Source organism: Arachis ipaensis, chromosome B6, assembly GCF_059453495.1.
Source record: "Arachis ipaensis isolate K30076 ecotype BB chromosome B6, ASM5945349v1, whole genome shotgun sequence".
Taxonomy (NCBI): Eukaryota; Viridiplantae; Streptophyta; class Magnoliopsida; order Fabales; family Fabaceae; genus Arachis; species Arachis ipaensis.
In genome coordinates, this window is record NC_142441.1 from 71,948,134 (window position 1) to 71,964,128 (window position 15,995).

Sequence of the window (15,995 nt, forward strand, 5' to 3'; positions counted from 1 at the left end):
TGTACTATTTGAGATGAGTTCTTCTGGACTCGGTCTGTCTTCTATTTCTGTAGTGATGTCAGAGAAAAGAAAGCAAACAAACAAAAGAATGGACACATAATAGATACACAATGAATACAAATATCAGTTTTACATATAGCCTGAGATCAGTCTATACGGATGTATATCACACCTTCGGACAACTGGGCAAGAACAAAAACTAAGAAAGTTACAATCAGTTACAGTTAAGTTACAATATGAGGCAGACAATCACCAGGCGGCGATGCTCATCGTACAAACGAAACTGAATCAATTTCGTCTCTCGCAGCTTTATATAGCTCAAGCCTTTTCGCACATTGTTGTCTCCTTTCCATCATTGCAGGGTCTTCATCTAACATTTGCAAAAGCTGTGTACCCTAGAGAAGTATCCGCCCAAAAAGAAGTTCTAATTAAGGATATGGCATATAATATTACTACTAGAAGATTATCTCATTCTGGCATGGTATAATCATCAGCTCCTAAAAGATTTAAAATCAAGAATTTAACAACCAACTAGAAAGTAAGTACCTCTTTCTTCCCTATTTGTGTATAGAAATGGTTCAGCAACGACTGCTTCGCTTGTCTAACCTGACAATAGACCACAGCCTTTGGAATAGTGTTCTTAAGCGTATCAGACACTAGTCCTATATATGATGACACATTAGATCCAATTCTCCTGAAATGCCCCTCTGCATATCGATCACTGTTTGAAGCAGCAGGATTTTCAGCTTTTTCTACTTCCTGAGGAAGTCTTCGGAAGAACTCCACTGTGAGATAAGAAGATTCCATATCTACAAGCCGAAGAGTTGTCTTCTTACCCTCTTCACGGAATCTTTCTAATGCCTGATATGCAGCAGCAGCTAATTCAGCTTGAAAAGTTGGGAAGCGCTTTAGTTCCTGCTTAAATGCACATATGAATACCTTCATACAGAATCACAGCACTTCATGCACGAGCTAACCAAAAGAATACAGTTCTTGAATGTTACCTGAGTTTCAGCTATTGATTTCCTCACAAGTTCTTTTAGAACAAAGTGAACCTACAGAAAATCCAAGAATAGACAGCTTAATCCATTTTGTGACTAGCTCAAAAATAGTAACTGTTGTGTACATAGCAAGACTGCTTACAGCATCTACTGAAGCTTCAGCTGGTCCTCTAAAGTAATTGAGAGCCCCATCAATTAGGCGCCGGTAACCTTGCTCTGGGGCAATTAAGTGAGGCTGATAACCATCGGACTCTGACACCACTTTCCTTACATTCTGGAGAGAAAGATGCCGGTCAAGTGGAAGCTTGCGTAAAGCAGCTGGAAGCTGATTATCAAAGACATTATATATCCTGTCACCTCCAGGCCGCCTAAATAAAAAAATAACTCGGTCATAGACATTTTACCATGAAAAAATTCTGAAAAAAAAGTGAAAAAAACTCAGCATCATAGTAATATTCAAAAGGTATTGATTGCATTTTCCTTCATTTCCTCCTCCCTATCTACCATTCAAATATCACAAAAATGAAACTTCATATAAGATATTTACCCTCCGTCTAAATGCTCCTTGAATATCCGTTCAAATGCTCGACAAAGTTCTAGGATGGTATATAGTTGGGCCTACAACAAAAACAGAGGCTCAAAAAATATTCGAAAGGATGTCCCAGCTTCAATCTTGAAATAAATCATCACAATGGCAAACCACTCACCCCAGCATCAAGAGCAATAGGTCTTCCAAGATGATCCATCTCCGACTCAAGTTCCTCAATGCTTTTATTTATCAGAGACGTTATACTAGGTATCCTTGCCCTAATTACTGACTCCAAGTGCTACAAAATAAACCCCCATGATAAAAAAGACAACATATCAAATATCATACGAAAGATATAAAAGACAATAACCAAAAGGCAAACCTGTGAGAGCAGCTTTGCAAGGTATTCTGAGCCCATTTTATTGGCCAAATGCCCATAATCAGGACTATTCGCAAAATACTCACGCTCCTTGCGCCTAGCAATAATCATATCAACATTTTTGTTGATATCCGCTTGGGACCGATTTACTATACCAACCCACGGATGTTGGAGACGGTAAGATCTTCCTTCAAGGACCTTGACGTGACAAAGTTAGGTAAGAAGACAAACAAATCATATAATTTTCATAGGCACACTTCAAACTTAAAAGAACATTAAAGGGACATGCGTCAGCTCAGAAGAGAAATGGAAAGTACATCCAAAGCATTAGTTCCTTTGTCCATCAAATCCAGCTTTGTCAACACCCCAAATGTCCTTTCTCCTACATATATAACAAAAGATTTTAGAGCTAGACTATCACACAAGCAAATGACATAATCTGAAATTCTTTGGAGCAATTAGGGATGTCCAAGACCCGCCCCGCCCCGGACCCAAGGCATATTTTGCCGGGTTCGGGTTCGTCATTTTCCCTTTGTTATTTTCGGGTCCAGGGGGAAGTTTTTTTATACCGAAATTATATGTTTTAGAGTGAGATTAGTAATATCCTATTATATTTTTATACTTCAATTAATATTTTTTATATTACACAGTATTGTCTTTTCTATAAAATAATTTATTTTGGTATAAATATGATATATTTGTTAAATTAATTTTTAAAAGTAAAGTTTTATTACTCTAGCATATAAAATTTACAAATTTGTATATACTAATTTTATATCAGGTCGACCCCCGGTTTATTTCATGTCACTTACGGGTCGGGCCAAAATAGACCCGTCATCTTTTAGGGCCGGGTCCGGGTCTAATTAAACCCAGCCCAACCCATGAACACCCCGGGAGCAATAAAAAAATTACCTGTGGGATCAACTTCTCGAGCAAGTTTAATAGCATCAGATGTTGCTATATCTTGATTGGCTGGAGATATCGCTAGGATGATAGAATTAGGCTGTCAAGACTCAAGAGCATAAGTAAATAGTCAACAGTATAAAGCATGAGGGGTAAAAAAAAATGGACCTTGGGCGCATGCATTCTACAGTCATTTATTTTTGAAAAATGCTTCAACAGGCAAAAGGAGGCCAAACCATCACCAACAAAAACATAGAGAGAGGATTGTTCGAGAGAGAGAGAGAGAGAGAGAGAGAGAGAGAGAGAGAGAGAGAGAGAGAGAGAGAGAGAGAGAGAGAGAGACGGATAACAATATGCCCAGCTGCCCACACAACAAATACATTAAAAATGAAGTAATGGGAGTATTAAGATATATAATCCACTTAAAAATATGCAATCAGAATAAATAGAAAAAGACAAAACATGGCATGCTCATTTAATCATGTTTAGTCAAACTAGACAAAGAAGTTCAGATCCATCGAGAAATCTAGTTATAGAAGTTGCTTAGATGAAATGTTCATTATTTTAGTTGGCCTACAAAAACACAAGGCGGACTGAAAGCAAGCATGCCACAATATGTTTGATGCAACAATGACATTATTACTTCTCATTTACCTTCTCAACATAAGATCGAACCATAGTTTCAATTTCTTGAACAATACTCTCAGGCTGTCCCTCTGAAAATGATAGACACAGTTGTTAATGAATAAAAATTAGAAGTATCATTCCCCCAAGGAATATAATTAGCAATTGCATAAAAAGCATACCTACAGCAACTTTAGTCAAACCAGGCAAATCGATCAAGGTTAGGTTGACAACTGTTCAAAAAACAAAAACAGAAAAACTAAGACATTTGATTTGTAAGCACAAGAATTATTACAGCTAAACAACTTGAAATTACACTGAAGTAATAGTTTCTTTCTATGTCATGGTAATAATTCAACGGACCGCAAAGTCAACTACACTTTGTCAAACAATCACAAATGTAGTCAATCCTAAATGCAAAACACACTAGAGGTGTAGCAGATAGTGAGACGGCAGCTACTTTTCAATAAAATATAAAGTATTGTTATTGTTATGGTTATGTATTTATATCTCATAAAACATATATAGAATATAAGTATGTTCAAAAATAAGAAATTCTCCACAATCAAACCCAATGTCATTCATATTTAATAATCAAATCAAATGCCACAATCTATACTTCAACATCAAATACTACATCTTAGAGATAAAGAATGCAGAGAGTAGTAGGGAACATGTATATTGTACATGCTAAGCTACCTAACAAATATATAGTACGTGGGAGAATTGGCTTTGCCAATAAGTGATTTCGGTACGCAGTACATTCTAACACAATAATCTGCACGCTCTCAATTTGTGCTCTTCCCTTTTACTTCTTTAGTTTGGCTCTACCCCCTACCTTCTACCTCCCTTTCTCTTCACTTATTCTTTCCTTAATTCCTAGATGAGTTTATGGTTCCAAAATCCAAACATCTTCCATGTTGAGGTAGGTTTGGAATTTCTATGCCTTAATTTTACCTTGAGTTTTAGTTGAGAACTAGTACCATCACCCTCTCTATTGGCAATCCCATAGATGATCCAATTCGCGATCCATAGCGTTCCAATACGTGAAAGAACTGCAAATTGGAATGCAAGAGGTAGAACAAGGTACATCACCTAATTGGTGATTTCTTATAACTATGACCTGGAGTATTTCAAATTGATCGAAACTTTGATCAGTATAGTTAAGAGTAACTGTGAAAAAATTAATGAATGAGAATGGAGGGTTCTAATCCCACTCCATAAAAGAAGTGGTAGTCACCTAGTTAAGTAATTTTTAGCTTCTTTAGTTGGAATAAATAGATCAGGAGGGGAATAAAAAAGCAGAAAGAATGGAAGATGGTCCAATTCTTTACTTCCAATAGCCTATATGCCATCAGTGCTCCTTGGGCATCCGAGAATTCGTCGACAAGATGATTTACCATACCCAATCTATCCACCAAATCAACAAACTCCTCTGTTCCTGTCGTTGTTCATAATATTTCTATTATTTTGCAACTTTACAAGCTCCCCAAGATCTTGGGAGCTTTGCCAATTTCAGAACCCCTACCAGTGAGAGGAAGAATTGAAAGGAAAATACTAATTTTAAAATACTTATTGAAAGGAAAATACTTATTGAATAAGGAAGTCGTTTAAAATGGGCACGAGAGCCCTCATACAGTGCTTAACTAATTTGAGGAAGAGCTAGAGCTCCTCTACTCTCTAAAGACTCCTCACTAGATAATAAAAGACACGTTCTTTCTTCCGTGTTCTCTATTTACTCTAATTCACTACTAATTAGTTCTAACTCACTCTCTTAACTAACCTTTCCATTTACTAATGCCACATTCTAGTAAGAATCAAATAAATTGTGATCCAATTCGATGCAATTCATCACAATATCAATACTTATAGCACAATGTATCATGTATTGAAATGGGGTTTGTATAATTTGTGAACCATGCATATTGGAGCTGTATCTTAGATTCATAGGATTCATGCTTCATCTTGCATTTGCACCATACACATTGCATATGGAATTCTGCATCATTCACCAAGTTTGGAGCCAGCGCTACCTTGTATGCAAGCCATTCGGACCTGTGGTAGAGAAGGCAACTACACAACCCTTCGCAGCCAATACACAAGTTGTGTTATTAGCACCACTCTTTTTGTACACCTTTGTGTAGACCTTCCTTTTTTAAGTATAAAGTGAATATGATGAAAAGAATCAAAAGCAATAAATGTGTACCATTTCCGAAAATGGAAAGTATACACTTTATGGTGTACCAAAAGGTTGTGCAAGTATCAATTCTAGAAGGAGAAAAGGAAGCAGGCAAACCATTTGTGGAATCAGTTTTGTGTAACTAATCAAAGTCAAAATGCTGAAAATATAGGAATTTTTTACTTGAATGTTGTTTTATTTGTAGTTTTATCGGACTTCAATTATACTAATATATAGCTGGTTTTTGTATAATCATTTAAATTAAGAATATTACTGTGTTACTTCCTATATTGATCATGATTCTAACAATTCACAATACAATCCAATTCACGGTTCAAACAATAAGCCCACAGATAAACAATTCATATCCAAATTTGATTTTATAACCTTGCTAATGGTAACTAAGTCATAAACTAATGGAATCCTAACATATACACTAGCCTATTGCTATTATTACAAATAACTATAATAACAATAATAACATTATCAGACCAAGCAATATTAGAAATTCAAATTGTTCAAAGAACAAACAGAATATGAAAGAAGTTCAAGTGTATATCATATAATTACTTCTTATCTAAACAAGAAGCTAACCAACTTAAAAGATATTAGAAAAGAGAGAGACAATAGCATACCATTTGGTGAGTAGATGCTAAGATGAATTGGAATGGGAGATATTTGCTTTGTCTTCCCTGTTACTCTATCAGTTTCATCCTGAATTTCCTGGCGGACCAAGGCTTCAAAAGCAAGATAGATGGTTTAAAAGGATTATCAACTTCCTTTACACTTTATGCAACGGGAAAATACAAATGCATACAAAATCCTTCAACCATCAAAACTAAACAAGTAGCTTCCGAATTATATCAATATCATTCTAAATTGCTAGTTAGGAGTCCGCTAAAACTTGACCTATAGCTCAAATAAAATAAAATAATGAACTTGAACATCTTGAAATTGAACCTTCATTACCAGAGACAATACAATTGGATAACTCTAATGTTATCAATTGTTTTCTCTAAAAGATGAAAAAAAGAGAAAGCAGCACCAGGCATGTAATAAGAACTAAAACAGGGGACATCCAAGAATTAGTCAAAGCAAGTTTGCTATTGTGAAGAGTGAGCAAAACCAACCATTCCCACATTTATGCACCAAAGGTGCAAAAGATGGTATCAAGCATTCAAGTTATTTTATGAGCAACCGGAATACAAAATGGCAAGTTGGTTAGAATCATACAAAAATCAGTGAATTTTCTTCTTGGCAGGTGAAGAAACTCAGCATACTCTTGTGAACCACCTTCCAACTTATGGAGTTGCAACACCAATGGCCGCCTTGTCACAATCCCTGCAATTCATTCATGCCACAAAAAAATATGAAACAAATCAGACTTAGTAAATTATCAACATAGACCAATCAATAAATTAACCACTAATCACGACAGAGAAAAGAAAATAAAATAAAAACCTAACACTAACCTGATCCTCTAGGCAGAAAGTCACGACCAACAATGCTCTCCAAAACTGAAGACTTCCCCGAACTCTGCAAAACCGAAAATAACATAAACAAGATAAAAAATTGTGTTTTTTTCTTTTTTTTTTTTTTGGATAATCGGTACCATAAAGGCATAAATATAACGAAAGAATCATTTTTCAGATATTCGAATTTTTCTCCACCACAAATTTCAAGAATTCAGACTTACAACGAGCTAGAAAATACAAAAGAAGAATACATGTATCCAAAATTTTCTCTACAAAACCATATACTTTCTCAAAAAAATTGGAGAGAGCAGAGAACGAACCTGGCCACCGACAACAGCAACAGAAGGAAGAGCTTCCCAGAGAGAAGAGAAGGTGTTGTTGTCATCGCCTCCATAGTCACCAAGAACAGTGCAAGCACGCTGGATTCTGTTAACGAGCCCAATCAAGCTCTCCATGGTGGTCATCTTGTTTTTCGCTTACCCTAAAACGACGACGTATAAGTATAACACGACGCAAGTAATGAAGAGACAGAGGAATATCACTGCGTTTGAGTTTGAGTGTAATTGAAACTTGGAAAGAGTGATAGAGCAGAGCAGTGAATATAGTGGGCAACGAAGCGTGGACCGCTTCTTTCTTTGTCTTTATCCTCATTTTAACGAAAGTGGAGTTTCTTTTCTTTTGAATTTTGAAATTTTCATGTGGGGGCCAATGGTGTCTGTGTTTGTGACTTTGTGTTATTCTGCCAATTGCTCAGTTCCGAACATGAACGTTACATTTTGGTTTTTTGGTCATGTGAACGTTACATTTTATTTTAGATATAAAAACTAGCACGCTCACCCATTTGGGTTTGGGCCAATTTTATATTACCCAGCCCGTTCCTTTTGTTGGGGATAGGGCTGACCCAGAAATAGCGTATTGACGGATTTTTGACTTATTCAACCTAGGTCCAGTTGCGTAAATAACTTAAATAAGTTCTTTTGAAAAAGGAGCTTAAAGTATAAGGACTTTTATTAATAGTAGCTTATAAATAAGTTATTTTGTGTTTGGATTTTTAACTATAGAAATACTTATTTTAAAGTTGTAGTGTTTGGATAAATAACTCAAAAAATACAATTTTTTTAACATAAGAGAATGGATATTAAAATAATGATAATAACAAATACTTTCCATTATTGAAGGTTAATTTTACATAATCAAATCACTAAAATTACAATCGATCAGGCAATTGATTCTTTATTTGTTATCTAATTAGTTCCATTTTTCTAGTACTTTCAGCATTCGATTCTTCCCACGTAATATCATTAGAAACTGGTTCTTCTACTTCACCTTCACCTTCACCCATAAAATCAAAATTTTCATAGAATTCTTCAAATTGTTCATCGCTTGTGCCATTCCGTCGAATAAAATTGTGTAAAGCCATACAAGCACCAATAATTCATTCCAATCAGCTTTAAATTTTCTTTCGGACTTGCCACTTTCATGAATTTGTTGGGGAAGAACATAAAAAAAAAGAAAATTATAAAACTAATTATAAAAATAATAGCAAGTTGTATAAAAATAAAATCACATATAAAAAAATTAAAATTAAATTCACATATAAAAAAATAAAATTAAAACTGAGATTTCATAGCATACAAAATATTCAATACAAATTTAATAATAAAAATAGAATGATAAAATGATAAAAAAAATACCTGGAAGAAATATATGCTGGTTCAGATGGAACAGAAGATGGTGGTGAAGGGTCAATACTTTCAGCAGATGAATCATTACGTGAAAATGGTGGTGGAAGGCCAACACTTCCAGTAGATGGAACATTGCGTGAGCATGATGGTGGAAGGCCAGTGCTTCTAGAAGATGGAACCTTGAGTGAAAATGGTGGTGGATGACCAGTATTTCCAGCAGAAACAGGAAACATTTTTCCACAGAATCAAGAACGAAAGTAAATTTTTTTGTTTTGAAATCAATTTTTTTTCACGGAAGTGATAAAATGACTTATCAAAAAGGAGAAAGTCATCTATTTTTACTTCTTCCAAAAGCTATAAATTAACTTTTCGGGAAGTTAAAAGCTCTTCTTAAAAATAGTGCCAAATACGCTTATCGTAACTTTTCATAATTCAAAAGTAAAAAAAAGTAACTTTTGTGCGTTCCCAAACGGGCTCCTAGTCTCTTCTTATAGTCCGTATTAAAATACACCTCATCCATATTTATGAGTAGTAAAAATTTATACTCTAATTTGCCTATGCATGTACTTGTTCTGCTCTTATTAGTTATTAAAATTTAACAAATGAAATAAAATTTTAAAATTTATATAATTATAATTATATATGATCTTGCCTGTGAAATAGGTCGGCCTCCACTACTTAGTGATGGCCGAGCTATAACCTTAGGGCCTAAGCGTCCAACACTCGATTCCGAGCTTTTCTTCTCGTCACAGCGTGAGCAAATAAGGAAGAGGGGAGGAGTGTACATGCAAAGGCACTCCAAAGTTTAAGTCAGTGTATTGTCTTATTTCAACTTCATCCAAAAGAAATGTTTTACCTCCCTTTATATGATGAATTCTTCATCTGTTACCTTCTCAGCCATAATCGTCGGTTCTCGAATTGATTTGTAACCGACTTTATTATGCCGTTTTGATGTCAGTTATGATAGGAGTATTAATCTGACCGAGTTAGGGCTCATGAAAGGCCGAGCTTATAACGGGCGACAGTTATAGTTCTTAGTGACAACGGCTATAATGCCGAGTTATAGCTCGTATTAAAGGTGGTCATATCATAGTCCCCAAGCTTGACCTGAGGAGGGTTTTTTAATGAAGCAGGTTGAGTTTTTGATGAGTTATAATTCGGTCAGATGGTTTATTAAGTGAGCCCCCAATTCAACGTATTTCATTAAAAAGGAATGGGGTTCGTTTGTATTGTATTTAGGAGAGAGAATTAGTGCGTGGGGTATTAAAGGCTTGTTATTTTTCCAAGGTAACTGCGTCGTTTGGTGTGATTTGAGTTGGCAGTTACTTTGTGATGTGGTTAAGTTCAAAGGTTTGGGTTGGTAACTTATCCATGACCCTTGGTTTTTGCAGCTTGGGAAACAGAATGAGTAAAAGAGGTATGCATGCCATTTCTTTCATTTTTGTTTTATCATCTGTATCTTCTACCTCTTTTCTTTTCTGTTCTGGTTCTTTCATGGGTTTAGAGAAGGAGAAAAAAGGGGAGATTGACTGGTCGTATGACTGGGTAAGTGATGATGTAAAGTGTCGGGTTTCTTTGTTTTGTTATGATGCTGCTGTGAAGCAGATAGATGTGAAGAAAATCGTGAGGGTTGGTTGTGGTGTTGAAGTCGAATTGTTGCCATGTAGTAGTGAGGATAGGGTTTATCATAGGAGGCAGGGGTTTGAGTTTTTTTACATGCATAGTTGTGTGTTAGAGGAGCTGCGAGTGAGACTGCCTTTCACTGTTTTTCAGTGTCAGATTCTGAAGTAACTTAAATGTGCTCCTTCACAGTTGCATCCTAATGGGTGGGAATTTCTTCGAAGTTTTGAGATATTGATGGAGTTTCTGGAGTTGGAGCCTTCTGTGGATTTATTCTTCTCTCTGTTTCAAGCTAAAGGAGTTTGAAAAGAGGGTGGGTTAATTTGAACAGTACTCCTGGGTTTGGAATTTTTAAACTATACAAATCATCCTTCAAGGATTTTAAAGAGATGTATCTTAAAGTGAGGAATGTGGAAAGAGATTTTCCGTTTTATATTGATGAGTTGCTGGCTGAGAGGTTTCCTTTATGGTGGTGTTCGGAACCGCAGAACATCCTCAGTGCCGAAGTTATTACTCCGAGGAATGTTTGTATTATTGAGTTCTTGGTAGAACAAATTGATCGGAAAGAGTTGATTTCGATGTTTGAATTGTTGAAGTGGGATGAGGATAGAAATTCTGTGGTAGAATATATGGGTGAGTTTTGTTTGTGGTCTCTGTTGTTTTTATTGTTTAGTTATTTGCTGATTTGCTTTTGTCTCTTTGGAATTTGCAGGAGGTAAGTACCCTGGCGTTTCGGCTGCGTCGTTGAGGTCTCGTTTTAAGAATAAGAACTTGGAAAAGGAGGTTTTCTCTTCAAATCGTGAGAAGGTGGTAGTGGCCGGAGAAGTTAGTCAGCCCCTTCAGGGTCGTCGGAAGGTGATTGTGAAAAAGAGGAAGTCGGATGTGGTGGATTTATCTGAGGAGTCTAGTGGGAAAGAACATGGTGTGTCTATAGAGGAAATTGAGGCCTTTGTTGTGAATCAAAAAAGGCTTCATGAGATGTTTGAGCAGAGTGGAGGTGTGTCTGTGTGGGGGAAGGAGTACCCCTACATGGCTGTTGCCGACCAATATTGTCAATCTTCCGCCGACATTTCTTTGGCAAATGAGGTTGGTGAGATGGCTATTGGCCAGTGCATGCAGGTAAGGTCTTGTTTTTATATTGGTAGTTTGGTTTTATTTACTTGTATGTTTTATGTATGTAGTTATCATGTTTTCGTAGGTGGTTGGTCTTAGTCTTGCTAGTTTAGGGCGTAGCCAAGAATTGAGGCATAAGAAGCTTGCGGGTGAGAAAGCGGAATGTGTTGTGTACAAAGAAGAGCTAATTAAGAGCAATGGTATTGCTGCTGGGTTACAAAGTCGGTTGACTGAAACTGAGAAGCAGTTGAAGGAAACAAAAGATAATTATGCTAAGGATGTAGAAGATTTGAAGAAAAAGGAAGCTGATCTGGCGAGCATGGAAACTCGGTTGATTGAGGTTACTGCTCGGCTGAAAGAGATGGAGAAAAAGAAAGGTGATAAAATTTTGGACTCTTTTGTTGAAGGTTTTGAGAGGGCATGCTTACAGGTGAAGTTCTTGGTTCCTGATGCTGATCTTTCTGAAATGGATCCTGCGAAGATTGTTCGTGACGGAAAGTTAGTTGAGGATGATGGGGAGGCCGAAGACGAGGCTGAGAATGTTTAGTATTTCTTCTGTTGTTTTGTAAAAACTCTATTTAATAGATCTTGTTTGAATATTTTTGGATATGTTGTTAGAACCTCTTTAAGGTTAAAAACTTGTGACAATTTCTGTTTTGTATGGATGCTGGTGGAATTGCTTTGTTTTGGTTATATATCATGGATTTGAATTGTTTTTTAGAAAAGCTTTTTGCTTGTTTGATTGAAATTTATGTGCAGGATATTCTTTCTATGTGTGTATGTTAGTGGCGCCGAGTTATTTCGGATTGACAACTGTTCGTCGTTGTAGACGAGTTTGTAGTTATGCTTTGAAATTGGAAAGCGAGAAAGTGATAGATGCGTATAGGGCATATATACTTGAAGATGAATTTGATATATGAATTTGGTGAACCTTTGAATACAAAGGTGCAAGTAGGCTAGCCTCGTTAAAACCTCTCCAAGCAAAACCCTCTAGGAACAAAATCTTGGTAGTAGGAAAAAGAGTACAAGCCTGTCCCTGACTTTTTAACTATAAAATTTCTTTAGGGAAGATACATTCCAAGTGTTGGGTAGGATTGTACCATTTATTGATTCTAGTTTATATGCTCCGTTGCCGAGGACTTGTGTAACTCGATATGGGCCCTCCCAGTTTGTGGCGAGCTTGCCATGTGATGGTGGTCGCCGTGCGACTTCTGTCTTTCGAACGACTAAGTCTCCTTTTTCGAATGTTCGGCTTCTGACCGATTTATTGTAGCGCCGAGATAATGTTTGTTGTGGCGCACGTTGTCTGAGCATGGCTATATCTCGAATTTCTTCGATGATGTCTAGCTCGGCTCGCCGAGCTTCTTCTTGGTTGCCGAGCTGTGTTCTAATTGAGCTTTGGGAGATTTCTAGTGGTATCATAGCTTCAGAGCCATATACGAGCCGGAATGGCGTCTCCTTGGTTGATGATTGGGGTGTTGTATTATATCCCCACAGGACTTCAGGTATAAGGTCGGCCCATAGCCCCTTTGCGTCGTCCAACTTTTTCTTAAGTGCGTGCAAGATCACTTTATTTGCTGCTTCTGCTAGCCTGTTTGTCTGAGGATGCTCAACGGAGGCAAAGTGCTGTTTGATCTTGAGGTTCTGCAAAAAAGTTTGAAATTTCTTATCGCTAAACTGGCGACCATTGTCAGTGATGATATGATGAGGAATGCCAAAACGGCAAATAATGTTTTTCCAAACAAAAGAGATCATTTGGTGGGATGTAATCTTAGCCAAAGGTTAGGCCTCGACCCATTTTGAGAAATAATCAATTGCTACTATGAGAAATTTTACCTGGCCCGGCGCCGTAGGGAATGGGCCGAGTATGTCTAATCCCCATGGTTGAAAGGCCATGTAACGTCGCTATGATGCATATCTTCGGCAGGAATATGGATGGTCGGGGCGTGCTTCTGGCAATTTGCACAGGTCCGAACTTTGTTCTGACTGTCCTGTTTTAGTGATGGCCAAAAGAAGCCGGCGCGGAGGATTTTGGAGGCTAAGCTCCGAGCTCCTGTGTGTGTTCCGCAGATCCCTTCATATGCTTCGGACAGTGCTATTTCGGCCTCGTCTTTGCCAAGGCATTTTAGTAATGGGCGAGTGTATCCTCGTCTGTATAGGGCTCCATTCAGTAATGTGAAAAAGGTTGCTTGTCTTCGAAACTTTTTTACATTATCGGTGTTATCTGGTACTCGGTGTGTTTGTAAGTAATCTATGAAATCTGTTCGCCAATCTCTTTCCTGTGTAACACTTAGCACCTGTGTCAGGTTAACACTTGGAGATGTTATAGTAAATTGGTGTAATCTAGAGATCTCTGACTGGGTACTGCCGAGCTTGGATAAAATATCGGCTCTTTGGTTTTGTTCTCTTGGTATGTGTTGTATTTCAAATTTTTTAAAATTGTGAAATTAAATTTTTTACTAACAGTAAATATTTAGATAGAAGAGGATCTCTTACTTGAAACAGGTCGTTTACCTGTTGAACAACCAACAGTGAGTCACAGTATACCTTGATAGTGGATATATGGAGGTCTATACAAAGTCGGAGTCCTGCGACCAGGGCTTCATACTCCGATTGATTATTGCTAGCTTTAAAAGACAAGTGTAAGGAATGTTCAAGGATGGAACCATCATCGGCCTCCAGTCGTATTCCAGCACCACACCCTTCTTTGTTGGATGAGCCATCTATGTACAAGGTCCATTGCTTTGTGTGGTCTTCTTCTGTGGGTATTGTAAGTTCTGCAATAAAGTCGTCCAGGAATTGTGATTTAATTGGCCCTCTTGACTGATATCTGATGTCGAACTCGGATAATTTGATCGACCATTTTATAAGTCTTCCTGCAATGTCGGGCTTGTGTAACACTTGTCGTAGTGGGTGATCTGTATTGACATTAATGACATGACTCTGGAAATAAGGCCGGAGCCTTCATGCTGAGAAGACTAATACTAAGGCCAACTTCTCTATCCTCGGATAATTAAGCTCGGCGTGATGGAGCATTTTGCTGACGAAGTATACTGGATGTTGAATTTTGTTTCTTTCTGTAACAAGAGCAGAGCTTATCGCCCAATCAGTAACTGATAAGTACAAAAATAAATCTTCTCCTTGAAGGGGTTTTTGTAAAATCGGCGGTTGTGAGAGAGTTGCTTTTAGTGTGTTAAAAGCTCTTTCACAATCGTCGGTCCATTGAAATCTATTTTTCCTTTTTATTGTTTGGAAAAAAGGAGTAGACTTTGAAGCTAAACAAGGTACAAATCTTGATAGTGCCGCAAGCCTTCCTGTGAGGTGTTATACTTCTTTTATTGTTTTCGGGCTTGTCATATCCACAACTGCTCGGCATTTGTCAGGGTTTGCCTCAATGCCCCTGTTTGTTAATAAAAACCCCAAGAACTTACCACCCTGCACTGCGAAAGCGCATTTTTCTGGGTTCAGACGCATGTTGTAGTGGCATATTTGGCCGAATATCTCTATTAAGTCGTCAATATGGTTGCTGCCGACCTTTGTCTTGGCGACCATATCATCTACATAAACCTCAATGTTTCTGCCAATTTGTTTGGTGAAAACTTTATCCATAAGACGCTGGTAAGTTGCTCCTGCATTCTTTAATCCAAAAGGCATAACCTTATAACAGTAGTTGCCGAAGTCAATAATAAAAGCTATTTTACATTGATCAGAGGGGTGCATAAGTATTTGGTTGTACCCGGAGTAGGCATCCATGAAACTTAAGGTAGCGTAACCGGAAGCGTTATCTACCAGAGAGTCTATGGATGGTAAAGGATAAGAATCCTTTGGACATCCTTTGTTTAAGTCGGTAAAATCAACGCACATGCGCCACTTACCGTTTTGTTTCCTTACCATGACCATATTGGCTAGCCAAGTGGTAAATCTGATCTCTTTGATGAATTCTGCATTGATAAGCTTTTGTGTTTCTTCCAATGACGCCTTTCTTTTTTCTTCGCCGAGTTTTCTTTTCTTTTGCTGCACAGGTTTTGCAGATGAGTTTATAGCTAATTTATGGATGATGATTTGTGGGTCTATGCCAGGCATATCGGAAGGCGTCCATGCGAATAAGTCGGCTTGCTCTTGTAGGAAGGCAATGATGGCTTGTAGCTCGCCTACACTGACTGACTTACCTACAAAGGTGAATTTGTTAGGGTCATTGTTAAAATATACTTTCTGTAAGTCATCAGATGGAGTAGGTCTTTCTTGGAAGTCGGCTCTTGGATCTAGGTCGGTTAATGCCGAACTATCGTTGTTTAGGTCGACATTGTTGACTTGTTGTTTCCAATTATTCTGGAACTTCATGCCGATGTTGTAACAGTGCCGAGCTTCTTTGTGATCTCCATGGATTGTGACAACATGATCGTCCTGCAAGGGGAACTTAACACACAGGTGAACAGTAGATACAATGGCGTCGAACTTGTTTAAAAAAGGACGGCCAACTATGAAGC

The 15,995-nt window shown here is 37.5% G+C and overlaps 1 protein-coding gene across 1 annotated transcript; it reads right to left on the reverse strand.

Moving 5' to 3' along the window:
- Nucleotides 1–91: 91 nt before the first annotated feature.
- Nucleotides 92–7,797, reverse strand: LOC107605325 (phragmoplastin DRP1E). Its single transcript, XM_016307176.3, has 15 exons — nt 7,411–7,797; nt 7,088–7,151; nt 6,849–6,956; nt 6,251–6,352; nt 3,619–3,669; nt 3,467–3,528; nt 2,822–2,912; nt 2,227–2,291; nt 1,913–2,107; nt 1,709–1,828; nt 1,549–1,619; nt 1,144–1,369; nt 1,005–1,055; nt 547–915; nt 92–395 (listed from the first exon to the last, which is right to left on the reverse strand). The coding sequence occupies exons 1-15, from the start codon at nt 7,552–7,554 to the stop codon at nt 267–269; spliced, it is 1,848 nt and encodes a 615-aa protein (XP_016162662.1). The 5' UTR covers nt 7,555–7,797; the 3' UTR covers nt 92–266.
- Nucleotides 7,798–15,995: the final 8,198 nt, after the last annotated feature.